Source organism: Alexandromys fortis, unplaced genomic scaffold (assembly GCF_014885135.2).
Source record: "Alexandromys fortis isolate MF-2015 unplaced genomic scaffold, M_Fortis_MF-2015_v1.1 scaffold_106, whole genome shotgun sequence".
Taxonomy (NCBI): Eukaryota; Metazoa; Chordata; class Mammalia; order Rodentia; family Cricetidae; genus Alexandromys; species Alexandromys fortis.
The window spans coordinates 5,296,245-5,324,095 of NW_026067980.1; the positions used below are offsets into that span (position 1 = coordinate 5,296,245).

The 27,851-nt window shown below is 43.2% G+C and overlaps 1 protein-coding gene across 4 annotated transcripts in view; it reads right to left on the bottom strand.

Annotated features, from left to right (window-relative positions):
- The window catches only part of Erc2 (ELKS/RAB6-interacting/CAST family member 2), an 875,988-nt gene that overhangs the window by 839,780 nt on the left and 8,357 nt on the right, over positions 1-27,851 (bottom strand). For all 4 annotated transcript variants that reach the window (XM_050158253.1, XM_050158252.1, XM_050158254.1 and 1 more), the window contains exon 2: positions 1,969-2,764. In XM_050158253.1, coding sequence (XP_050014210.1) covers positions 1,969-2,625 — 657 coding nt within the window. In that variant the 5' untranslated portion in view covers positions 2,626-2,764. The remainder of the gene's footprint in view (positions 1-1,968; positions 2,765-27,851) is intronic.

Sequence of the window (27,851 nt, forward strand, 5' to 3'; positions counted from 1 at the left end):
GAGGGAGGGAGGGAGGGAGGGAGGAAGGGAGGGAGGGAGGAAGAATATTTTGTGTTAAGTGACTGAGATTTGAGGTCTATTGTCACCCCAGAAGAACATTTCCTATCCTGAGCAAGAGGGATGCATATACCTCTAAAAGGGACCCTGATATACTTCTAAAAGGGAATAAAAGGAACCTCTACTAAAAAATAAAAATAAATTTACTCCATTATATTCATTTTACTTTGTCTCATCCACATATTTTGTAAATATCAAAGAAGACACATAACACGCTGACACTGTAGCATAATGTAATTTACAAATAAGCACACATGTATGAATATGGATTGGTGCTCAGCCATAAACTCAATGACAGAAGCAGAGGCTAAAAGTCATTTTAGAGCTGACAGACCAGAGACCCTTCAAGCTTTCTGCCGCTGATTTCATCATTGCTGAACTGCTTTAACTACTTAAAAATGAAAACGCTACAGAGAGGAGAAAAGCAATGTGGAGCAGAGGGGAAATGCGCATTACAGTAACATGTTCACATAGTGTTCAGGAGCCAGCAAATCAGAACACAGCAGAGACAGTGGTGGGGAAAAGAAGGGAGCTTCTGTCCCAGGGGAAACGATCACATTCTCCAACATCTGAAGAGCAGCGCCAGCTCTGCCAGATAACGAGATCAAGTGACTTCTCACAGAACACAGAAAGCCACAAGGATCAGATCCTTGCACAAGTCAGAAGCGCATCCACAGCTGCTTAGCTCTAAAGTGCTAGCGTCAGAGAATCAGGGGGAGGGTCAGCAGATGAGACCCACCAAAAGGCAGAAAGCAACACTAGGCCTAACAGGGAGTTCATGGGCCCAAGGGCACAACACCCTTTCTCCCCCTTAGCTCTCTCTCTACAGTAAGAAACTGAGATTTAGGCATAGATGCATCTGATTCCAAAGCACTTGTGAAAACAATACTCTGTAAACAGGCCTCATATGATACAGAAACGGACGCTGACCGGGCTGAAAGGGAAATGATGTCGGGGAAGCTAACCGTGGGAAGGAAGAAGAAGAACGCGGCAAGAGAAACCTCAGCTCTGTGCAGGGCGACCACGGATGGAGCACATAGATCAGATGTGGAAGGAAGTGGTACAAGATGAGACTGGCCCATGGGCTCAGTCAAGGAGGCACAATGCCTTCTGGAGGTGATGAGCTTTGAGAAGGGAACAGGGACTGTAAGCAGAGGAATGGCCACTGGGTGGTGGCGGCGCCTTTAATCCCAGCACTCGGGAGTCAGAGGCAGGTAGATCTCCGTGTGTTTGAGGCCAGCCTGGTCTACAAAGCAAGTTCCGGGACAGACTCCAAAGCTACAGAGAAACCCTGTCTCAAAAAAATAAATAAAAATAAAAAAAGGGGGGAGTGACAAAATTCATGAAGAATCTGGGAAACTAATTTCACTAATTAAACTATAAGATAGAAGATGGATCAAAGACTAAGAAGGCACCTTGAGCATAGTCGATAAATACTGAATGGATAAAGGCTGAAGACCAAGCTAAGGAAAGTTTCCCTTACATGGTAAGGGAAACCCATTCTTCCCAATTCTGTTTCATGTTGTTGGGTTGGCTACTTAGAGAATGCTGCTCCTTCTAAGAAACAATGCTGGTTCAACAGCAAAAAGATAACAAACAATAAACCATCACCAATCAAGTGTGACCTTTTAATGCAAAATGTTTACTCATGCAGAGGCTATCATTTTCCTCTTCTATGCTGAGGGGGGGCATCTGAACTGTTGTTCCAACTGCTGAAAAAGAGAACAAAATTAACCACGTACAAAAGTTGGCAATGAGGATCAATCCTCCACCATTCTGCAACTATGTGGAAGGGTTACTGGAGTAAGGAGATCAATCAATACACTATAGTACTTCCGGGGTTCTGCTGTGGCATCCAAGTGAAACATATTAAGCTGTAACCTCCTGGGAACACTGACAGTCAGAACCTACCTGGTTTTCTTCGTGAGAAACCCTCATCTGCTCCTTGAGGACAGACATCCGAGCTGCCTCCTCTTTTCTCAGCACTCTCTCCTTCTTGAGCTCGGGACTCCAGAAAGTCTTGATGCTGTTCATGGACGATCCCAGTTTGCTGTCCTTAATGTCAAGCTCCTTCCGGAGGAGGTCATTCTCTCTCTGCAGCTCTTTGAGCTGGGCTTGAAGATCCAACATGGTGCTGTCTCTTACCTGCCTCAACATGGAGGGTACCTGGTGGTGGTGGTGATGGGATGAGCCGCTCAGCCCCCCGTGTTGATCCGTATAGGAAAGAACGTCCGTATGGGAAAGTCCAGCGGACGCAATATTGGGACTACTCCCCATGGCTGTGACCCGGCCTCCGTACACAGCTCGATTCGTGGCCCTGCCCAGAGTCATCGTGCCCTTTGGGTAAGTTGTGGACGCCACCCCTTCATGGTCACTCAAGTACATGGGTCCAGATGTGGCATAGGCTGCATTAAGGGACTGGATATTCTCCATAGACAGAGTCTTGCCCGTCCCTCCGCCTCCCCCGCTGCTTGTTCTTCGGTGGCCCAACCGAGGAGACCTTGGCAAACGAGGTGATCTGGAAGGGCTACCTTCCAGATTAGTGATGGTTCTTGCACTTCCATACATTTTTCTTGTGGGATGTGGTGCTATTCAAGAGAAGAAGAAGATGCTAGGCAACCTTAGAGTTTAAACCAATTCCTCCACGGGCCAGAATTCTCACCACATTCTGTATAGTCTGTGCCGGGAAAAGACTCCACTCAGAGATCTGCAAAACAGAGAAAGGATAATTAAAAACAAACTTCTTCAGAACTCTAACTACAGTTGCATCATGTCTTAAAATATATTGATAGTAGTAGAATACTCTCCTAGAAATCACAAGGTCCTGGGTTCAAGTCTCAGCACTGAAAATAAAATCTATATAGGTAGACAGACATAAGGATGGATGAATGAATGATAGATAGATAGATGATAGATAGATAGATAGATAGATAGATAGATAGATAGATAGATAGATAGATAGATGATAGATAGATGATAGATAGATAGGTAGATGATAATGATAAGTGAGTGACAAAAAATGATTGATGGATGATAGATGATAGAAAGAGTAAAGTGCTACCCATATATCTACTTTATAAAGAAAAATAATCCCAAAACACTTCATACTACATGTACACTTTTAAAACAAATTTTCCCACCCTGACTCCAAAGTCAAAAGTGATCCAAACAGAAAGGAAATTCTTTTTTCCATAGGAAAATGAAGTTCTCCCTCTTGGTTTATGCTAAGTATGGTTTGGAAATCCAAAAAGTTCACCATTTAGACTTTAGCAGTAAAATAACCCATACTTGGGGCATGGCCCTCAAATACACATAGCTTAAAATAATGATGGTGACGACATGCTGCTCCCTTGGGTGTCTAATATCTGACACCCAAGGGAGTGCTCCGTTCAGGGATCACAAGAGCTCCCTTGTACTGTACCCAGCACAGCCCTCTCGAGGCCGTCCTACCATGCACCTACGGCTGACACGGGATTCGGAGCTCACTCCGTCTCAGAGCTAGAATTAAGAGGTATTTCAACCAGCAGAACACCTGCACATGTGGTCAGAGTCTCAGAGCTGTTACCAGGGAAACAGCCGTCCTTCCTGACTCTTCCCGTCATACATCTTCCAGGCTGGCCATCTGAGAGTTCTTTTCCACATTAGCTGACCTTAATCTTCATATGAAACTCCTCCCACACAAATAAAAATGGCACAGGAGAACAATGCCAGGGGATTAAAGCTGAAGTTCCTGGTCCCCTAACTCCTAAAAAACAGGAAGAGAGGCTCCCTATGGTGGTAAGCCGACTATATCAGGGCAGTTTTCATGTAGCTGGGGCCGCAGGGTTGCAATTATCACTTCAATGCTGGGCCTCCAAAGGCTTTCAGGAAATATCCAGTGTGTTTTGCTTTCCTTCATTTGGCAATAGGAGGACAGAGTCTAAAGAGGGACAAACTCCACCTAACACAGACGAGACGGTGACCTTAGGCAAATTTTAAAAACTGTCACCGTTTTTACCCTTCAGTAGCTAAAATGCAGATATATACCATCTAACTCATTACTCATAGACCAGATGTATCTATAAAATACCTAGTTGCTACCTAACATAAACGTCAATAAACAGCTTTTATAAAAATAGTTTCTGTTTAGTGTCTCAATGAGATTAAAACATTAAAAACAACACATCAAAGCAATGTTTATTTCCATCTACCTATCATTTATCTCTCCTCTCACATCTAGACACCCTTTCTAGTAATGCAGTCTCTATTTTCCCTAAAGGAGCACTTTCTAAACCCATACTCCCAGTTCATAAGGACTCAAGGCTGCCTCCTCCCACGACTCCATCCTGGAAGGCATCAGAGGTGAAAATATAATCCAAGTCTGTCTAATCGTTATACTCCATTCCAAACATGGTAAGTAGTTCAAAGAATGTTGCATGACTCTCACTGGTCCCAAAAGACCCCACATCGTGACTTCACGCAGAACACATAGTAAAGAGGAGGTCACCTTCCTTTAGAACTAGTTGTTTCCAAGATGGAACTCTGGAAGTGATGGCTGAATGCTCAGCCCCAAATTGGGAATCTACATTATGCCTGTAAGGTTCTGGAAAGATTACAGAAGAGGCAGAAAGAATGGATTGATCAGAGGACAACAGAGGTGGCACAGAGCACTGACTCCCAGGTACTCCTGTGACTGAGATCACCTGCCAAGATCAGCACAAGACTGGGCCAGAGGCCCATGTGGTCCCATCCCTCGCCGAAGGTCTATAGGCAGTTTATAGTTAATGAGGAAAAGATTTTTCTCAGTGATGTAGCCTTAAGTAACCCTTAGTAAACTCAATGGCTCATTAGCAAAGAAGACATGGGGATGGCAAGATCACTAAGGGACTAAGTGGGTAAAAGTGTTTGCCTTGCAAACTTGATGACCTGAATTTTATCTCCAGGGTCCATAGTGCAGGGAGAGAACCGACTCTCAAGAGAGTTGTCCTCTGAGCTCTACGGGTGTGCCACACTCACATACACACATATACACTCTCCTACACACATACACACTCACATACACACACATATACACTCTCCTACACACATACACACTCACCTACACAATACACACATATAAACTCACATACACACATATACACTCACCTACACAATACACACATATAAACTCACATACACGCATATACACTCATCTACACACATACACTCACATACACACACTCACCTACACACATACACACTCACCTTCATACATACACACTCACATTCACACATATACACTTACTGACACACATATACACTCTCCTACACACATACACACTCACATACACATATAAACTCACATACACACTCACCTACAGTGGCACAAAATAATAAACAGTAATTTGAGGGCACATGATAGCAGAAGGGGGCTAGCTGAGCAAAGAGGGAGGTCACCAGGAGAAGAAGATGGACAAGAAAGGGTAACAAGGGGTAAACGCAATCAAGATACATCAAATACATATGAAAATGTCAAAATAAAACCCACTGTATATTGTTGGGGATATATTTTCAGGCAGAGAATATAAACAGGACAACTCTGGGAAAGAATGAGGAGCAGCAAGAGAACAGTGAGAGGAAGACGTTAGGGGCCAAACATCCAGCCATCTAGCCAATCACGGAGTAAGAAGGAAAGAACAGTATATAGACATAGAGAAAGATAAAAACCCAGAGGCAAATGGTAGTCGGGATAACTTAAGTTAAGAAAAGCTGGCAAGAAACAAGCCAAGCTAAGACTGGGTATTCGTAACTATAAATAATCCTCTGTATGTGATTTATTTGGGAGCTGAGTAACAGGCCCCCCAAAAAGTCAAAAGAGTAAAACATCCCACAATAGTCTATAATACATAAATGCTAACTTAAAAGGAGGAAAAATAGATAAAAAGGCAGGTCTCTGAGCACTACCAATTGCAAGGGGCCTCTGTGGGAGGGAAGCTAAAGCCAAGGGAAGCAGAGCTGCACTTGGGAGTATGTAAAGCCAAATGAGGAGGTGACATGTGATATTCTGGATCTACCACTGAAGCTCCGTCTCTCTAGGGCCACTTCAACTACATGTGTCGGACAGACAGCATTAGCAGCCCCAAGCCTTAGCCTCGCCTTCCTCCCTTCTTCCCTCCTGTTTTCTTTACTTATGTGTTGTATGTGTGTGCAGGTCAGAGGCTAGCTTCTGGGAGCCGGTTCTCTCCTTCCACCACGTCAGTGCCCCGTGACAGAACTCAGAAGATAGCAAGTACCCATGAGCCCTCTCGCCAGCTCAGCCTCTTCTCGTTGTGGGATATTTGTATACTGTGAACATATACTACTGTGATTGGCTTAATAAAGAGCAGAACGGCCAATAGCTAGGCAGGAGGTATAGGCAGGACTTCCGAGCAGAGAGAAGGAGTACGAGGAGATAGTCAAAATGCAAGAAAGACATGGAATGAGTCAAACACGCAGAATGGGAGAGAGGTAAAAGCCACATGGCATAGAGTAATAAAAATATGTATTAATTTAAGTTATAAGAGCTAGTTAAAAACAAGTCTAAGCTAAAAGCCAAGTTTTCATAATTAATAAGTTTCTGTGTCGTTATCTGGGAGCTGGCTGGCAGGACAGATAAAGACTTGTTACACCTTTTGAGTTCCTCATAATGCCCTCCTAATCTGACTCTAGGTTCAGTCCTATGACTTTGGCTAAGTGAAAATCAATGTGAATGAAGCAGAAGCCTTGGGGATAGCACCTGTGTTTTACTCATTGTTCCCTGTTCTTTACCACACCAGGAAGAACACACTTCCCGACATGAGAAGCACAAAACATAGCCAAGGTGGCCCTGCCAGCAGTACACCAACCCCAAGACATGAAAGCAAGCGCCATCCAGTTGAGTGGAGTTGCCTCCTCAGCGGCTGCCCACAGATGCATGAGCAGCCCAGCTAAGACGGGCTGAGCAGCACACAGACCCCATCAGTACTTCTTAGAATCTCACAGAACTTTGGTGATCGGTTGTTTGGCAGTATTGTGGGAGCAATGCGTGACCGATGCCTTTGCCCATGAATTTCTTTTTGCTAAATTCTATCTTACTTTGTGTTCCTAACACTTACACCCTAAGGAGTCTTCAGATATATGGGAAGAAACATTTTCTGTAAATGTTTCCCGTTCCCTAAAAAGACAGCCTTTAAAAGGATTCTCTAACGGTTTGTAGCTTAGGCACTTTGTTTGAAATGTTTACATTGCTCTAAACGCTGTTTCGTTTTCCTTGGAAATACACAAAAAGCATGCTATAGCTAAGGTCTTGGTATGAGCAATCAATCTCTTCAGTAAAAAGGAGTACCAATACACCAATAATAAGAATTCAGTTATATAAATGATAAATAACACAGACAAGGGACCAGCATGACAGCGTGAACATCAAATGAGACAGAAAGATGTTCCTGACATACTGGTAGTGGGTAAGAGCAGAGTACAAACGTGAGTGTGTGTGTGTGTGTGTGTGTGTGTGTGTGTGCGCGCGCACACACACACACACACGTGCACATGCTCCTCACACTTCTGGAAAGCACAGATATGTCCACATACTAGCAGGGAGACTACAGTGACACACACAGACCGACACCAAAGCTCAAATCCCAAGCACCCACACAAGACTCCAGGAAGACCTGAATTCAAATCCCAAGCACCCACACAAGATTCCAGGAAGACCTGAATTCAAATCCCAAGCACCCACATAAGACTCCAGGAAGACCTGAATTCAAATCCCAAGAACCCACATAAAACTCCAGGAAGACCTGAGTTCAGATCCCAAGCACCCACAAAAGAGTCCAGGCATGCTGCAAGGGTCTGTAATCCCAGCACTGCGGTGAACAGGAACACGAGGATCACTGCGGCCAGCTGGCCACAAACCACAAACCTAGCTGCAGGTTCAGCAGGAGAGTCAGTCTCAAGGAAATAAGGTGGAGAGTGACAGAGCAGGACAGCTGACATGCTCCTCCATGCATGTACTGGTACATGGAGCCACACATACGCACATCTTACACCACACACGCCATAGCCACACATAGTAATAATGACTGTGCTTCCTTATTTAAAAAGCAAAAACATTCTGACATTGGCTCCCGGTTTCTCTGGGCTCTCTTGATCCAGGGTTAGTACCAGATTTAATGCCAGTATCAGGAACAGAAGCCTTCCTTTTTCCTGTGCTCTCAACCGGTAAACAATAGACAAAGTCATCCCTATCATGAAGTGCTGGCTAAAAAAACACACGAAACTGGACAGACTGGGATGTTGATTGCATCTTACTGTTTACCAAGTTTACCACTGTATTTTCATCTGTTATCTACTCTGTATCACTTACTGTTATTTTTTTCTTCAAACACAGTCTAATCCATATAGACATATATATCATCCCCTTAACTTAAAAAAATAAAAAATAAAACCATTACATTATATCCCTATCTTATTCTTAATGTTTGTATTTTTCTGTTTCTCTAGCCAACAATATGATGAATTTTTGTCTCTTAGTATTTCAAAGGTGTATAGCTTTTTATTTGGCTGATGCGTTATATCTTATTGCTTTGACCTGTATCTATTCTTAATAGTAACTTCTACTGCCATTCAGTTTACTTTTGCCTTTTTACTCTAAATGTTCATTTGTCTTCAGTCATATTTTCAAGTAAGTGCACACATGGCTGCATATTCCAGGGTTGTACTATAGACATCTCTTATTGCCAATTGTGAACAGCAAGAATTGTTCAACTGGGGCCAGCAAGCCAGCTCAGGTAAAGATGCTCGCTGGAAACCTGCGTGTTTTCTGGCCAACATGCATGCTGGAAAGCCTTAGTCCAGTACCTGAAACCCACAGAAAGGCTGACAGAGAGAAACGTTTCTTCCAAGTCATCTCTGACTTGCACACTGTGCTGTGGCACACACATATACAAACGCAATTAAAATATTAAATACTTTCTTTATAAATTGATATCCCAGTGGTCATCCAGGATAGACAAAATCTTTAGAGCTCAGTTCTTAAAGAATCAGAACCTGAGACTATAACATATGTTTCTTCTAAACTGTCTTTTAGATAGGGTTCACTATGTAACCCTGGCTGGCCGAGAGCTATTCAGGCTGGACTGGCTGTAAACTCACAGAAATGCACCTGCCTCTGGCTCCTGAGCACAGGAATTAAAGGTGTGTGCCACTACACTCGTCTTTTTTCTAATTTTAAGATGTGTCATGAACCTAAATGCCTACTTGTTAAAATAACTAATAGGTTATTATAGAGAATACATGTGTTAAAGAATTAAACCAAAGCACTCGGTCTTACCAACAATGTCTTTTCACAAAATGATGCTTTCTTCTTGAGTGTATGCGTGTGTGCCTGGATGTAAGTTTGGATGAATCAGGATTAAATTCTACATAAAGTCCCATACCACACTCCCCTTTTCCTCAATAGTTCATTCCGAACACCGTCTCCTTTTTAGGCATGATTATTAATGGCTATTTTATAAAAATCCAAAAGATGGCCATCAAAAATCCCTTCCCTTTCTGTAGATGAACATTTCTCTTTCCTACCAAGGAAAATTCTATTTCCTTCCTTCTTGAATGTGGAGTGGACTCGTGACTGGCTTAAACCAACAAATGCAAAAGATGTGACTTTGTTCTCACGCTGAACTTGACCCTGAGAAAGCCTAAAAGTTTCTCTTTGTCTCTTAAAATTCATCTGACGTGACGTAAAGGAGTTGTATTCGCTAATCCTGACCACCAATCTGACTGTCTAAACGCTTAGATTAGACCTCTGGGTGTCATTTCCAGAGAGAAGCACCTCTGACCTACTGAATGCTTTATCCACTGATGAGTCTAAACTCAAATGAAGTCTTCAGAGGTAACGAACTGTGAAAGGCAGAGGCTCGATGGAGGAAGCCAGTTGTAAGGGTATGTCCTCCAAAGGCTATGTCTCAGCCTCCCCCTTTCTTCTGTCTCCTGGCACCAAGACATGAGCTTATCATCTTGCCCTCCCCAAAATCATGAGCCAAATAAAGAATTCCTCCCCTAAAGGTGTTTTCTCAAATAGTTTGGTCAGATATTTAGGTCACAACTACCGCAGAAGTCCAAGCTGCACTGTTGGAAACAGAATGTCACAGAAAGTCTTCGGAGATGAGACTCTACACAGAAACACATTTGATATGAAGATGCAAACATCCCAGCCAGCAGCCAGCACTCAGACAGGCCAGCGAGATGAGCCGCCTTGAACTGCCATCCAGGATGACGGGCATGAGTGACACTCTAACACTAGGAGCAGGAGCAGGAGCATCAGGCAAGCTGCACGGCTGTGGAAAATAACAAGCTATTGTTCAAAGCCTCCGAACGTTGGAACCAGTCACATAGAGCTTTATTGGATGGTTATTGAATCATTTGTTTAACTAATCATATGACACGGGTTATTTGTTGAATGAAAATGTAATAATGTTGTGATGGAAAACATTTCACAATATTTTGATTGGAAAAGTCCTAGCTGACTAATATTTTGATTGATGAAGCACTGGTTACTACCCGGGGATCACATTCTAGAAGAAATACAAGATAAAAATGGAACATTTTATATTCCCATCTTTTCCTTGGCTAGTTCCCTTCCCAGCCTATGCTCTTTACTCTCAGTGTTCCTTGAAGCTGCCATCTCTCCTGAGGCTACCAAAAGTCCCCGAATCAGCGACGACTTCAACAATGTATACCCAGTAAATACACTTTCAGAGGAATAGTGCCCCTCTCCAGAGGTTTTCATCCAGGACTTCACGAGCAGTTTAGTAAATGTCTGGATTAGTGTAGCTGATGGGAATTTGATTTTATATTGAGACGTCTCAGCAGTGTTGGAAATACAAGGGGATGAACCCAAACGTGAATGTATGATATAATTTTCCCAAGATGATTTGGCAAGTGAACCCTTTTCCCTTTAATATACTTGAAATTTTCCCCTAAAACATTCTAATTTCCTCATACAAGAAACGCTTTTGGGCAACAGATTCGTTCTTGATGTTGAATGCCAGGGTGAAAGGGGCCAAGATATGCCAGAGCTTCTGTCTTCAGGAAACCTGCTCCTAGAATAGACTTTCTTAATCAACTCTCTTGAGCTCAGATCCAACATGTTTGAAGGAATGGTGGTTACAAGAACTGGGTACTACAAAGTTGATCTCTAACAAGGAAAGGTAAATGATAAAAGAATTGTCTAGAACCATGCAGTTGGCCACACCTGTAATCACAGCACAAAACAGAAGTGTCAGACATCTGAGGCCCAGCCTCAGCTATGTAGAAGGTTGGGGACCAGTCTGGGCTACATATGATACTCTCTAAAACAAAAACAGAAGCACTACTAGATATGGTCAAAGTATGAATATTTCATAATGAAACCCATTATTTTGTAGAGTAAATAAAAGTTAACATAATAAAAAGATAAATTTGAAAACTGGCTGGAGTTTTGACCTCAAAAAGCTCCAAGAAAAAGTATAATTCCCTGTTTATTTTCAAGCCTCAATAATGAAGCTGAAGTGTCAGAAAGAACACGTCATCCATGCCGAGCAGCTGAGAAAAACACTGATATTTGCACCACCAAGATCACACTAGACAAGAGATGCTCACTCCAAGTGATTCCACAGAAATTACCAAGCCCCAGGCGATGCAGAAGCCATCGAAATGGTAACAACAATTTCTTCATCACTGCAGATCTGCTTCTCCCTCTTAAAATGTTTCTATGAAATAAATGACAATACACATAGCAATTGCTCCCTCTTCTCATACATTTGCAAGAATAGTTCCAGCTTTTGAAGATTTCCAGCTGGATATAGCTGAACTACTGACTCTGGATAAAGAATGTGAACACATCTAACATGAAGTTCCTGTGTGAGCTCTTGGTACCCCTTACCTGCTGTGTTCACACAGTTTCCAGATATTTCAGGAACTGAACTCCACCAAGATGTGAGGAAAGTTCCTGGGAGGAAACTGCGCCTTACTTTGAACTTTCTACAGGAATGATTATCTGATTAGAAAGTCAATGACTGTAGGAGAGGTTGGGGTGCTGTGGGACCACGGTCTAACTATGATATATCTTGGGCGATCTCCAGTACCCTTAATAGCCATTTCTTGTCCACCTCTGTGTCTGATCTAACATCCTTGTGCGGATCAGGTAAAACTTCTTGGGATGTCTTAGCCTCCACCTATGTCATTACACGCATGTGTTTGCCCACTTTGCTGCTGTAACACACCTACATCATGTCCCTAGCAATGTGCTTGCAAAGTGTGCCACTTTATGGTTTCCTTTGTTCTGTTACTCGAAAAACTTTATGGAGCTGTTATCATTTTGGGGATGTGGAATCTGTGCAATCTGAATCTGTGTTCCCAGGCCATGGTCAATGACACTTGAGTCTGTAATCAACTATCTCTTATCCCTAAAAACTGAGGGATATGAATATTTGTGTGTGCGTATGTGTGTGCATGTTTATGTGTATGCAGTGCTCATGTGGAGATCAGGGGACAATCTCGGTGTCATGAGCAAAACCTTCCTTTAATTTTGTATCATATCCCCTCCTGCCTCTGCCTCCTTCTTCTCCTCCCTCTTCCTCTTCCTCATCTCTGACTCTTTTGCCTGCTTGTGGGAACCTTTTCTTCCTATTGGGCTGCTTGCAGCCTTGATGTGATGATATGTGCCTGGTCTTATTGTAACTTGTTGTTCCATGTTTGGTTGATATCCTTGCTCTTTTCTGAGGGGAGATGGAGGGGAATCTGGGGGAGAAGAGAGGTGGGGAGCGGAAAGACCAAGGGGAGGGGAAACTACAATTAGGATGTAATATATGAGAAGAATTAAAAAAAAAAAGACATTTTTAAAAAAATCAGACCCTCATGCTTACAGCGTGGCTATCATCACAGCCCACACTTCTACTTCTTAAAATTAATTTTAATTAGCAACCTAAGCCAAACACATTACCTAGAAATAAACTTCTGCCAGATTTATAGATCGGGCACAGTTTCCTAGGACCAGACCACCCCTCAGGATACTACACACAGAATTAGGTCAAGCTCGTTCAAGAGGTGCAGGTTGAGATAATGAACTAAGCTAGCGGCAGGTTCCCCAGCTGCCACATCCCCTACACCACCTCGTGATTCCTACCTGTTCTCCTGAGTCACTCACACCCTCCGCCCTCTGCCCAGCTGTGTTTAAGCTCCCGGGTGTATTTTAAGATACTTGCTCTGACACTTAGGCTTTTTTGAGTTGTTGTCTCCTCGCTTCTCATTTACCCTGGTGGGTTTTTTTTTTCTTTTCTTTTTTAATTCTCTAAAATGAATTTTTGAGAACAATTAAAAAGATCAATTTTAGTCAGCAATCAATAATGCAATCATGTCTCCTTCCTGTTACCAACTTCGAGAAGGCCCCTCTAAGCTTTCCTACCCACCTGTAAATGTGCCATTAGAAAGTAAGATCTTATTATTTTAAATACTTTTACAGAGCCAAGATAGGAGTCCATCAGTGGAGTTTCTTCTTGAAATTTCTCTTTAGAATACCTGCTTATGTATATTCGTAATATCCAACACTAAGAAGGATAAATTATTCATAACCTCCAACTGCAAAGAAACAAATGTTGCTGACATAAGAGAAACTGTGGCACCACAGGGTTCAGTGCACAACGCCCTCCACTTTAACAAACTCCTCACGAATAAATCTCAAGTCCAGGGTAAGTTCTTCTTAGAAGTCAAGCGAAATAACAGATGGTTTTATGAATCTATGAGGATGTTGTCTCTAATTGCATATGGATTCATAAATAAAATATGCACTCATCCACTTGCCCTCTTAAAAAAGGTTTAAGGACTCTCCAACTAGAGGCTCAGGGGAGCATGGTTGGAAGAGCCTTAAGTCTTGTCTCCCTCAAGTGTCTCCCACTATCACAGTCTGGAATGCTCTATTTTAAGACGAAAGCACTTCCTGCTATCTGTTCTAAATTAGGTTAAGTTTATTTCCACAGATTTCAGCTTCAGTCCATCACCTGAACCCTGCTGACAGACCGTGTGAGCTGAGATCATCAGTATCTCCTAAGACTTAAACAACTGAAAATATCTGTCTTTTTTTTTTCTGACCAGCCTCTCCAACTTTTTAAATCTCTGGGTCACAGATAACATTTAATTCCAAAATAAAATCGTTGTACATGGAGACATGGTATCGAACAGTCTCAAGCAAGAAGGACTGACCATCAGGATGAGGCTGCTGCAGATGTATGGGACACGGCTAATACAGGGCTGCTGCAGATGTGTGCTGCAGATGTGGAGTACATGGCTAACACAGAGCTGTTTAGAATTTGCTTCTAGTTGCCAACACAGAAAGATATAGATAATTAACTTTAAAATAGGAAGGAAGAAAGGAAGGAAGGAAGGAAGGAAGGAAGGAAGGAAGGAAGGAAGGAAGGAAGGAAAAATCTGAAAGTCTGACACTGTGACGCTCTCTTTCCTCCAAGACGATGCCAGACTAGAGCCAACCAGCACCCTCAGGAAAGGGCATGCAACTCTGCTTTCCCTATCCCTCCACTCCCTATGGCCTTATATTCTACTGACTCCCTCTTTCCATGCTTGGCCTATAGGCAGTAAGATGCTGGATCACTATCACATAAAAGGCCTTAAAAAAGAATCCATTCTCCTTCATCGCCGGCTTTAAGTCCATTGTGCCTACTTTCCTAAAACCTCCCTCGAATCCATCTCCCCGTTCACACATCCTGCCACCACCCTCGGCAGGCCTCTTGTTTAAGCTAGCCCATACCCTTCTGAACCACCTCCCATTCTGACACCCTCTGCTCTATTTCCAAAACATCAGCCAAACTGTGTTAAGTTACAATTATAATCACAAAAATATCTCCACCACCCACTTAGAACATTTCCAAGCTTCCCAGTGCTGCATAGATAAAACCAAAAATCCTGTAGGTGACTCGCTCCTTCACCATCTCTGAACAGGTCTTCTTCCTGTTGCTCAAACCCATCAAGTCCCTTCCTGTCCCTCTGCATCACACATAGTGTTCCCTTCATTTAGATCCTATCACCTGATAGCTTACCTTCATCAAAGTCAATCCCTTTGAATCACATCCCCAGACCCTATGAATGTGAGATTTGTGGTCATACACCCTTCACTTTGCAATATAAGTCCATGAGGGGAGGTAAAGAAATAGATGGACATGGACTAGGGGTACCCTAGTGAATAGCAGATAGGGTCCAGCACTGAAAACTTAATTTGGACACGTGACATAGGGGATGAGAATTTGGGTGGGAGTTTAGTCTCTTTTAATATAGTTAGTTGGTCTTATTTGTTTTTATAGACCTAAAGGACAACACATACACTATAGGGAAATCTTTCTTCTTTTGGGGACATCTCACTGTGTAGCCAAGAAAGACCTGGAATTTGCTCAGGCGGGCACCAAATTCCCAAGTGTGGCGATTACTGGTATGTGCTACTGCAGGCTTCTATAAAGGTAAATGTTAATTGCACAGACTGATTTCGTACTCACGCCTATCACCTCTGCCACTATCAGGACTTAGAGCATGGTCCACAGCACATCCAATAGCCCACACATATCTGCAAATCACTCCCAGTCCTTGAAATCTCATACTATATTCTCATCTCTTGGGGTCTCTCTTCTGTTCTAAACCCCATTGTGTATCCCAGGTTTTAACATTTGATCAGACATCAGAAGACTCCAGAGGGGAATACAGGCCTGAGGACCACATCTCTGCATTCCAAATGTATACACTGAGCCGGCAAACTGGCAAATAAAGCACCCTGCCTGCCTATCTCAACAAACGTAAAGGTCAGAAAGACAGCGCTTTAATTCCAAATTAGAATGCTTACTCCTCCAAGTTCTAAATAAAACCCAGTGGCAAAAGGAGGCCCTATCCACCTCTAAAACCCTCTGCCCTCACTGGTAGCTCAAATATACTCCAGGGGCCTCACATATATGAATTCTGCTAACTAGCACACTAGGCTATTTCTAGCTATATCCAAGGTAGAGAGGCTTGTTCTATAAAAGACCAAATTATGCTGGAGTTCAGGTCTTGTGGGTCTTTCGGTCTCTGTCACAAGTGCCTGCTGCCTTTCAGCACAAAAGCAACAGCAGATGACTCATAACCAATGGGCAAGGCTGCATTCCAATAAAACCTGATTTTTAAAAAATATGACAGTAGTTGGATTTGACCCAGGGGCTGTAGCCTGCTGATATCTTGTCTATTACCTTGTAAATATGTGTCCCTTGGCAACCCAAGGTGCAGGGATGGTCATAATGGTAGCAGGATTTGGAGGCAAATCAGGGATGTCTATACAGGCAGGTCACGGGCCTGTAGGTACAAGAATGAACTCTGGAATGCCAGGCTCTGCAGACACCTGCACTTGCCCACATAAGTCCTCCCCCACAGGGAAGACACAGTCACAGAAAGTCCAGAGTGGCCCAGTGGCTCTTCCTACACATGTCTAAGGACACAGGAGCCATGCAAGACATTCTTTGAATTTCTGAAAGAATAAAACTGGAACTTCAGTACCATGACCTTCATGGTAACACTGAAATCACTTTAGGGGACATTATGTGACAATTCTAAGATGCTAGCCAACAGGGAAAAGATGCAGTGTTTTCAAAAGAGAGGTCTCAAATCAGGCCTCAAAACCAGGTCTGACTGGATCCATACACATATCCATCTCACTTCCTGACATGCCCTCAAGCAGGTTCTTCCCTGGCCTTCATTTTCTTCAACCTCAAAGCTGGGGGTGACCGCAGTACTTCTCAGAGGAATTTGGTGGGGGCATTAATGACACAAGAAATATACTCAGCAAAATGCCCAACACAGAGATAGCATCCAATAAAAGCTAACCTGGATGACATTAATAAGCCTAAGGCCACTAAAAAGCCCCAAAATATCTTGGAATTCTCTCAACTCATTAAGTTTAGCCCTGTCTGACTAGCTTGGGTCAAACTCAGCTTGCTATTTAAAAATGCTTCAAATACTGCTTAATTTTTTGTTCTCAAGTGATGGGTTCTCTTCTTTCTCCTATACATAGAAGAAGCAATATCTTTATTGTTTTATTTAAAAGTTTTTATACATTGTATTTTGATCTTATTTCTCCCTTCCCCAACCCCCCCAGAATCTACCCACCAATCACACTTTCTCTCTTCTTCTCCTGCCTCTAAGAACACACACACACACAAAAAATCAAAACAAATAAGCAAAAGACCAATAAGACAAAAAATAAATGCAAAACAAAATCAACAAGCACACAGAAAACGTGTTCATTTTATGTTGGCCTGTCCTGGGTGTGTGTTCTACACCCAGTGAGGCACCACTGGGGAAACCGATTCTCCCTGGGCCAGCGTGCATTAGTTGCAAACAGTTTCTTGGTTATTGGTCCTTTTTTTTTTTTTTTTTTTTTTTTTGGTTTTTCGAGACAGGGTTTCTCTGTGGTTTTGGAGCCTGTCCTGGAACTAGCTCTGTAGACCAGGCTGCTCGAACTCACAGAGATCCGCCTGCCTCTGCCTCCCGAGTGCTGGGATTAAAGGCGTGCGCCACCACCGCCCGGCTTCATTATTTTTAAAAACAAGAAAAGTCTGAAGCTACAATATTATATGTCTCTAGATATTAAGAAATCTCAATAATAAACTATTTATCTTTAAATGCCACAAAAAATTATGAATTAGGGGTAAAAAAAAATCCAACTTGGTATAGCTGAAATTGCCAAAAAAAAAAAAAATGCTTTCCAGTCATTTTCCAAACTCTCTAGGAAACTGAACCATACCTGTGCACACCTCACTACTCCCCTTCAGCCTTCTCATACCCATTTCATAATTACTGTTTTCCATGTGCAGATTTAGCATGATTACATGTTCAGCTGCCTTGGATCATATTTTAGAGCCAAGCACTTGAGCGATAAGCTTGACTACATTCCATACCACAAAAGTCCCATACACCCAATTTCTAGTTCCACCATCTTCCTGTCAGCCATTTCCATGGTTTAAACCCAAACTCTACCAAGTGATTCCAAAGGATTTAAATTTAAAATGTAAAATATCTAATAACTTTTTAAAGAAATATGTTCTTAAAGTATTTAGCTAAATCTACAAGTTAAAAGCATAACAAAAAAACACAACAGTATTTAAATAGCTTCTTTCTAGAAAAGAATATATACATGATCCCATACACAAGAAAAATCTTAGCAGCAAGAACTCAGCCAACAACGGGAGGTGGAGAAGACTGTAAATGTGCAAATTCAGAGAAGAGCCTTCATCTGTGTTCTTAGTGTGCACACATCGACCTAGTCCATCTACAGAGAACACAGCATTCATCTGTATTCTCAGTGCACACCTCTGCCTGTCCATCTACAGAGCACAGCATTCATCTGTGTGCTCAGTGCACACATCTACCTAGTCCATCTACAGGGAGAACAGTCTCTCAGTGACATGGCTAAAGTTCATGAAGGAATTGTGCATGAACCTTTAAAGAAAATCTAGATCACAGTGCTGAATTGGATTCAGAAACCCCTTGAAAAACTGAATTTATAATGAATGAGATTTCATATGTTCAGTCGTCAAGCAACAGAAGATCTCTTGCTTATGAATTCTATCTACTAGGAAAAAATGAAAAGGGACACTAAGAGACATGTGTGGGATCTACTCACTGAATATTTCCTTCCTTCTTTTTTCCTTTTTTTTTTTTTTTTGTTTGTTTGGTTTTGGTTTTGTTTTTTGAGACAGGGTTTCTCTTGTGTATCTCTGGCTGTCCTGGAACTCACTCTGTAGACCAGGGCTGCCTCCAACTCACAGAGATCCACCTGTCTCTGCCTCCCTGAGTGCTGGGACTAAAGGTGCAAGCCATTACTGCCCCGCCTGAATATTCTTAAAGAACAAAAATCTGGAATGTAGCTTCTAACATGCCAGAGTCCCTCCAAGAGAAACAAAGCCACATTCCCTTTATCTGGATTGACATTAACAACTCTAATTGTTATACAAGGTGGTCAGATATTTAAACCCTAGAATCACAGGAAGGGCTCTTTGAGAGTGATAGAGTTGTACTCGAAGGGCACTCAATGAAAGAAAGTGCTGTAACAGATGGAGAAAAATCAAGGTTTTAATGAGGCAGAGTCAGGTATAGGGGACAGATCCATAATCATATGTGTTAAGGAATTTGCAAAGTTCGTGCGACTTCAAGGGTTGTCTTTATTTCAGCAGTCTGAAGACAATGTGAGAAAGGCCTTGATCACCACCACAGACACACCCACTGAGTTCGAGGATCTCCCTGTAGCCAGAGTCAAGGAGAAAGGAAAGAAGACTTGGGAATCTAAAAATGTGTTCCCACTAGGTAAAGGGTAAAGGATGCTCCTCAGCCTGAGTCAAAGTGACACAGGAGTTCGATTTGTGAGAGAATTGAGTCATCACCCAGTGCACAGCGGGGTAGACCAGCTGACTGCCAAAGAACCCGCCTACAATAATTAGCATCATATTCCAGTTACAAGCAGCAATTTAGTTAATGCAGTTAAGTTAATGATGCTAATTTGAATTATTAATATGAAGAGTGCTCAATCTCTAAATGATTTGGGCTTTATGAAAATATAAGACTTTAAAAAATGACCTCACCAACCTTACATTTATATAATTAAAGTATTACTATAATAATAATAATTTAAGTCAATCCTAGGGTTCTATGAGAAATTTTATTCCAAAGAGCGCCCACCCGAGTTTGAGAAATCTTGGTTAAGAGATTTGGCATACATTAGAGGTGAATCCATGACCTCATACTTATTATCTGTTTAACTTTGAGCAAGTTAAGGAGCTTCCCCAAGTTTCACATGGTAGAATGATCTTTGTAAAGAATGACTTTACAAAGTTAAGTAACGATTAGATCTAAGAACGTAGTACTTAATGATGGCCTTCCAAGGTTCACAGAGTATGATCATGATCATCAATCTTGATAGACACATTGGGATCTTATCTTCAACCTTTTAGTATAATATTTCTTCCTTGTGAGTAAAGTAGAATTAAAAATAGTAAAAACCTTGCAAGAAAGGGTCTTCAAAGACCCCTCAAAACTTCAAAAAAGTTTTCAAAAGTGTATACGTGAAAGTAAAATTTCAGCCACTGCAGCATTTGTCCAGAATATTCACCACCCCTACGGTGTCCCTCTGACAGGAAGAGAGCCTTTCCTCCTCCATTGGCGCTTGACTTGGCCATGTGACTCATTTTAGCCAATGGCAAGTGAGTAGGTGAGACACACACTATATCTAAACACTCTTAGGAGCTACCCCACTGCAGGTAAATCACTGTGTTTTCTACTCGTTGTGAGGCTAACTATCCAAGAATGGGCCTCCAGGCAAGTCCTAGAGAGAAGACAACCAGAAACAGAACCACAGCCCAGCCAGCAGAGCAAAGAAGAACAGGGCTGAAAGAGAACACACACCGTTTAGGTTCACGTTCCCTCGTCTTCATCATATCACCAAGCATGGGAACGTCATCCTTCGGAACAGAATACCTCACCGTACGTCTCTAGACAGATACAAATTGTCTGTAAATTATCTTTTCAAACACCAATGAATATACCCAGCCATTTTAGCTGTCTCCATGTGTGTTTTCTTTATTAGTGTATCCCAAAAAAAGACATATTCCTGATGCTTTGACATAAAGTAAAGGCAGCTGCTTAAAATGTTCACGGGGATGGGTACATCTCAGCATGCTATGATAGAGCAATACAAACAGCGCCAAGGTGAATGTCAGCTAGAAAAACAGAACTCAGGATGATCGGTACATGTACGAATACAGGTCTAAAGTCCAGATCCATACTGCAGCCAGTTGTGCCTGACCCAGACAATGCTGTCACCATCGAAAGGCAAGAGAAAGTGGCTCCAGGCATGTGCTGTGCCCCATCTTACAATTTCCAATTGCACTAAGCCACCAATTGCACTTGAGCCTTTCACAGGATAGATAATTCAGAACACACAGCTCGTGGAAGGCAGGGACCTTGTCTCTTTCATCTCCCTAACCCCTGTAGTGTTGTAATTAAAACTACCTCAGTGTAGAATAGTTGAAGCATGGTCTTTGAGGCCAGGAGTACAAGATCCAAATCCCAGCTCCTCCATTTACTGGGTCAGGAGCTTGTGAGCAGAGGCTACAATCTCTTCTCTGCAATGAACGTTTTAGTGGCCCCAAGAGACTCCCCACTGCCACCAGCAGCATCCCTGCCTGAGGGCTTTTTTTGAACCTTGAGAAGCAATCTTCCCCTGCAGGAGACAGAGTCAAAGCGCCAGGAAATTAAATATCCTCAAAAACATCCAACACCAAAGCTTAGAGCAGAATTATTTATATTAGCCAAAAGGTGGAAACAACGCCAGCGCCCGAAAGTATCAAACAGGTAAGTCGATGTGGCAGATGCACACAATGGAATGTTAATCCGCCTTCAAAGGGAATGAACTCTGACAGGCACCACCAGGCAGGTGCAAGAAGCACTAGAACACACTGGAATTTCACACACAACTCAATCCTTTGCCTAACAGGAATCAGTCCCACAAAAGTTAGAGAAACTCCCCAGATAGCAAACAAAACAGATCACCAACACACCTTCTGACTTGGGGAATTAGGAGGCTGCAGGTTGACTGTGCCCTTCTCTCTCTGCTCTGACTTGCCATCTTAGCAACAATAAAGATATATTTTGTCTTTTTCTAGCTCCTAGAATCATGACATTCCATCCAGGTATAGCCTTTGCCAAGTACCACTTGTTTGCCAGAAAACATGGAGAATGATGTTACCTGAACATTCACCTACATCAATTGGCAAGCCTAAACAAAAGATTAACACTCTGGCCTACTCTGTTAATAAGACTGACAAGGGTTGGATAAACATTTTAGTGGTAGAGGTTATGATTAGTATATGCAAGGTTTGGGGTTCAATCCCTACCATAAATAAATAAATAAATACACAAACAAGCAAACCAAGTAATGAAGAGTCTAATGTCTAGAGACAGCTTCATCTGTCTCAGGATGGTCTCAAACTCAATGTATAACTGAGGATAACCTTGAACTTTTAATCCTCCTATATTCACTCCTGAATGCTGGGCTAACAGGCATTCACAGCCATACCTGGTTTATTCTCATGATCAAATGCACGTCCTTACACATGCTAACAAGCACTGAACTACAGCCCCGTCTCATAGAACATCCATTTCTGAATACGTATTTTTCTTGGAAAACTCGGACAAATGCTGACTAAACTTACATGTTTAAAAGAAAGGAGACTATTTATATTTTGCTCTTTAACATAACTCTCAACACTTTTTTTCTTGCCATTTCATACACAGTAAGACTTTTAACCTTTTCTTATCCCATACAACCAGGTATAGTTGACCAAGTCAAGTCTGAAGCATTTGACTAACCACCTTCATACCAGGCTTATCGAATGGCTTCCGTCTTTGCTCAGTTACATTATGAAGTTCGCTTTGCTGCCTATATTTTTCCATTTACTCCTGAAAGATAGTGACAACATTCATGAAACAGTCTAGTGATTGTACAAAGACTGCAGGGGACTCTCCTGAAACACAAGCATTTTCAGGATACAAAGACGTGACCCAAGAGTTCGAAACATCAGCTCCTAAAAGGAGGCTCAGAATCCAGGACAACATGTAAAAGGTGCGATATCGGTGCTGCCTTCCCAAAGCTTCAAGTCACAGGCAGCCAGGATACATGGTACAGGCAGCCATGCTCTCTAGCGCCAAGGGGAAGCATTTCAAAGGATATGCTGAGCCATTTCCACTCACGAACTCTGTCACACCACTCTCCAAGGCTATATGCTATAAGTTACTCCAATATTTCCCTATTATTATTATTATTATTATTATTATTATTATTATTGGTGGTGGTGGTTTTTTGAGATGGGGTTTCTCTGTGTCACTTTCTTGCCTGCCCTAGAACTAGCTCTTGTAGACCAGGCTGACCTCGAACTCACAGAGATCCGCTTGCCTCTGCCTCCCGAGTGCTAGGATTAAAGGCGTGCGCCACCACCGCCCGGCTTATTATTTATTATTTAACGGTCAATTTGATTCTATCCACTTACTGTAAACTCTGACCTTTGTGTTTTTAAAGTAAGATCCACATTCCATTCTCTACTTAAATATCACTGAAAAGATTTTGGTGCTTGATGGCATTTGGAGAGGTTCTCAAAAATCTCCAAGTGGTGTGGGGTTCCACTGCAGGTCTCTAGTGAGAGCACCCACACCTGAAAAACTGGTCTTTTAACATTAGCAAGGCTATATAAAGTTTGTTTAGTAAATGAAGTCCAAGGAGGCATTAAGATCATATCCAACACTCCCATAGTTCTCCGGGCCATCCTGCGATCTTTTCTCCCTGTTTCCGGCTCCTTGATCTTCTCTCCCAATTTCTGGCTTCTGGACCCAAGCCAAGCCAAAATCATCCCACAAATTCAAGATCCGGGGTTCCATCCCTAGTACAGGAACAAACATTCAGCGTCTCCACGTCCACCCTTGACCTGAGATCCTTGAGAGTGACGCTCCAGTTCTCGTTTCTTTAGGGCTCATGGCGTCCTTGCACCCGATCAACCTCTCAAACATCCCTCACCAGACCACACACGCATCCGAAAACACCTACGTCCACCTCACAAGCCGCAAATCTTCCATCTTCTCATCTCTGGACCTACGCCCATACTGCTTATCCGCTATCCGTACCACCAAAATCCACGCTCTCTCTACTGCAGCCGTCCCATGTGCTAGCCACGACACCTTGAGTGTCACCATCTTCAGGAGCCCTTCCTTCATCCTTCTCTAAGAACCTCTGAAGTCCTCTGTGGCAGGCTAGCTGCTTCCCAGAAGGAGCACCTGCTGCCGATGCCCACTTCCCACTCCATACTCTCCACACTCAAGTCCCAAGTCACCTGCTCTAGTCACAGTCCTCCTTGTGCCCAGAGGAGACCTGTCAGACAAGTCATAGACACACAGTGACTATATACTATACGGCTTAGTTCCTTGTTAATAAACTCTATCGTAAAAGCACATATGCTATTTTTACTCCCGAGGTTCATATTGTAAACAAATGAGAGTTGAGTTAAAAGTCTGCACACATGAACACATGTGTACTTATTAGTGTGTGTTTATCTTACACGATACCTTTGAAAAGAGTTGGCCGAAGTGATGAGAGACAAGAGGTCCCAAATAAGGAGATTAATAGCAAACACACAACGGGGACCCAGGTCTCTGAACCCCAGGCCAGTGTAACATTTCTGTAGCTAAAAGCAACCGCTCTAAAGTTATTCTAAGCAACTATTCATGCTGTGAATTCAAGGTGGGTCATCAGTGTATCTGAAGCCTGTATATAAAAATAACAGTTCTTATTCACCCTTAACAAAAATGACAAAGAATCCCCCTTGTGTGTCGGCCCCTGCTAACTGCTCCAAGGCCCCAAGCATGCACAGCAGCCACCGAAACCCTGTTGCCTTTGCCTTCATGTCCACCCAGCATCAAACAGGACTTGTCCTCACAGAGCCCACAGGAATGTGAAGCCAACATCCCATTCCCCACCCAACCTCCTACTCTCCTAGGGAGAGGCTTGAGAACAAGCAGGAGGAGGTGCCAGGGTAAGAAGGAGTAGAAGGGAACTTCACAGTATACAGGGGACAAAGGCATTCATTGTCAGAAAAGATCAGAAACCATCTCCTAAGAGCAATGCGAAAGAGTCAACAGCCCTGCTCCAAGTGGATAATGATGCCCCCTTGCTCTTCAAAGTCACGACAGTTAGCTGGAACTGGCTACCAGGAAGGTAACATGGCAAGCCTGCTTTCACCCAGGCAAAGAACACCATCGTGACAAGGGTGTGGTGTCTGCGGTTCCACTGAGAAAATAACAAGGGCTCACAGGTCTAACCAGCCCAAGTTCACATCTTACAGGGTTGACCAACTCGGCACCTCCAGAGAACAGGTTTCCAGCCTCAGAGCAGTTCCAGGACTCCAGAGAACCGTCAATCACTGCAGCTGCACAGAGGATGAACTCTCACCCCGACTGTCCACAGCGTCACAGTGACATCACTGCAGCTGCACAGAGGATGAACTCTCACCCCGACCGTCCACAGCGTCACAGTGACATCACTGCATAAGAACTAACAGCTGCAGAGTACAGCAAGGTTTAGTTTCTCAGGAAACTCTGCTCTTTCTTGCTATAATTAGTCATGCCATTTTAGCAGAAATGTCTCTCATAATTAGCATAAGGATTTGAGCGTATTCTTACAGAACAGTCAAACTGCTCAATTCCCATTCAAGCTCTTCTCTTCTGACCCACTAAGAAGTTACCTTGAATTAACAGTTTGCTCCTCAAGCATTTGAGGGAATGCACTTTGCTGCCTGCAGTTCATTCATACTCAAAACTGTGCCGGGTTGGGAAGCAGGCAGGCAAGGGAGAGGCAATGTTAGCGACACACAACCATGCACAAAAGTTCAGTGAGGTCAGGAGAAGTGGTTCATCAGTTACAGTGCTTGCCACGTAAGAGTCAAATATTTGTATCCCCAGAAACCCACATAAATGCCAAGTAGACACAGCTGCCTACCAGTAATTCTGGCTCAGAAATCAGAAAAGGGGATCCCCCAGCAAGATGGCATGCAAGACTAGCCATTTCAACGAGCTTTGTTTAATTGAGAAACCCTGCTTCAATTAGTGGAAGAGCAATGGAGGATGATCCCAACATCAGCCTCTGGCTTCCGTATGCAACACACACACACATGTGCACCCACACAAATGTTTGCCTACATACATGCAAGAACATGTGTGTGCACGGGCACATTTGTTCATCCCCAAGCATATCCCAGAGATGGCTTTTTAACCTACCCTCACACAGTGGGGCTGTAATCTCGTCACTGACTTCCAGGAAATGAATGGTCAGCTCCTTTCCTGAAAGGGCTGGCTGCCTTCCTCTCTCTCACCCTCCCCTCTCTCTCCTTTTTAATTTTGTTGAGTGCCCACGAGGTGCCAGCAAGCAGAGATCTCCTGGGCTCTAACCAAGATGAACTCTCCCTGGCAAAGGTAATGCAAGTTCAAGAGCAGAGGAATCAAACTTGGAAGCAACAGATTTCGGAGATGCAAGAAGAGAAGGGATGCTCAAGATCCTGAGGTCACAGTCCTGGGAATCAGGCAGCGGAGTGTTGAGGGAGTTCAATGGGAGAAAGCGCTGCACCAGCCCAGGAGAAGGGTGCTGGTTGTATCTCAGTTGAGCCAGTGAGGGAACGGTGCGGGGCTTCCCTGACGGGGGCAGAGTAAGTAGAACCCACACAGAGGCCTCAGCCCTGTGACATCCCAGCCCCCATGCTGAGTAATTGCTTCTTTTGCAGGTATAGGGATGCTCACTGCTCCTACCATGTCCAATACTAATGAAGCAGCCTTGAGGGTCAGAAGGATGTGGGTCTGAGCCTGCTGTTTGAGCTCTACTGCTCCTTCAGTTTGTCCACTAAATTGTTAGTAAAGAAACCTTCCCCTAGGTCCTAGAATACAGCCAAAAGGCAAACATCTCTTCCTTTGGAGTTGAACAAATTCTTTGAATCTCAGTAGTCTTATCTATAAAATGGGAGTAATGTACCTAACTTTACGGCAATATGAAATGAGTAATAGGAAGCCTTTAGCAGAGTAAATGCTGAAAAAGCCGGTGTTTTTCACTGAACAGAGCCAAGTGAGCCATGCCGCACATTGAGAAGAACTGCCTGTAGCTCACCTCTGAGCCCCAGCACCGGTCACAAGGAAGATGTCCGGCAGTTAATTCACGAGTGAAAGAATACCTGCTTAGTTAACAGCAGTCATGTATGGTGACTGAGGATCGTGAGTTTTCTCCAGTCCACAGAGATTCCACTGCTTGGACAAGTGAAAGGGCACACACAGCTTTGTCCTACAGACAAGACAAAAGCCACACACAATCAACTCCAGCCTTTCTGTAAACATGAAAACATGTCCTAAGTATGAGCCTTCCGATTTAACGATCTGTTTGTACAGAGATATACATGGACAGCTAATGTGAATGCCTGCCTATTACTTTCCCAAGTACGAAGCGAGGACACGCTGGCCAGACATCGGGTTAATCCAGAAGACAACTAAAGGTAACATCCAGCAGAGCTAATAAATAGTAGGGATGCACTAAGACATGCTGCAGAAACACACACTCATAAAATCCTTGCGGCTCAAACGGTGAAGGTTTGCATCTCCCGTAGAGTACACGTTCACAACAGCTGAGTCAGGGCCCCAGGCCCAAGGGGGCCCCGTGATCATCACACCGTGGAAGGTAGCTCTGGGTGGACTTACACTGCACATGTAATGTTCTCCCACAAAAGTGACCCAAGTCCCTTCTAATGCACGCCTAAAAAGAGAGACCAGGTGGCTATGGGGACAGATGAAGGCATGTTTTCTAATACGCATGTGTTTATCACAGGGTACACAGATGAGACAACTGGACGGCGCTCAGACTCACACAACCTTGACCCCAGGACAGTATGCAGCTGTCATTTTACAGCCGTGACCTCAAAGACACCTCGGGCAACATAAACCTGAACTCTTGAGCCTTTAGAGAAAGTCTTCTGTTTTCTACAAATTCCTTAGTGGGGTTCAGCTAAGTTTTTCTTAAGAGGGAAAAAGATTGTGCAACTGGAAAACACTGGGATCTCTAGCATAAAGAGAATTCTTGTACGGACCTAACAAGGAGGGAAGAGACAGAGGCTAACACCTGGAAAGTCAAAGTAGCCCCTCCGGTGAAAGCTCTAGAATGTCTAACAGGTGACAGCAAGGAAAAA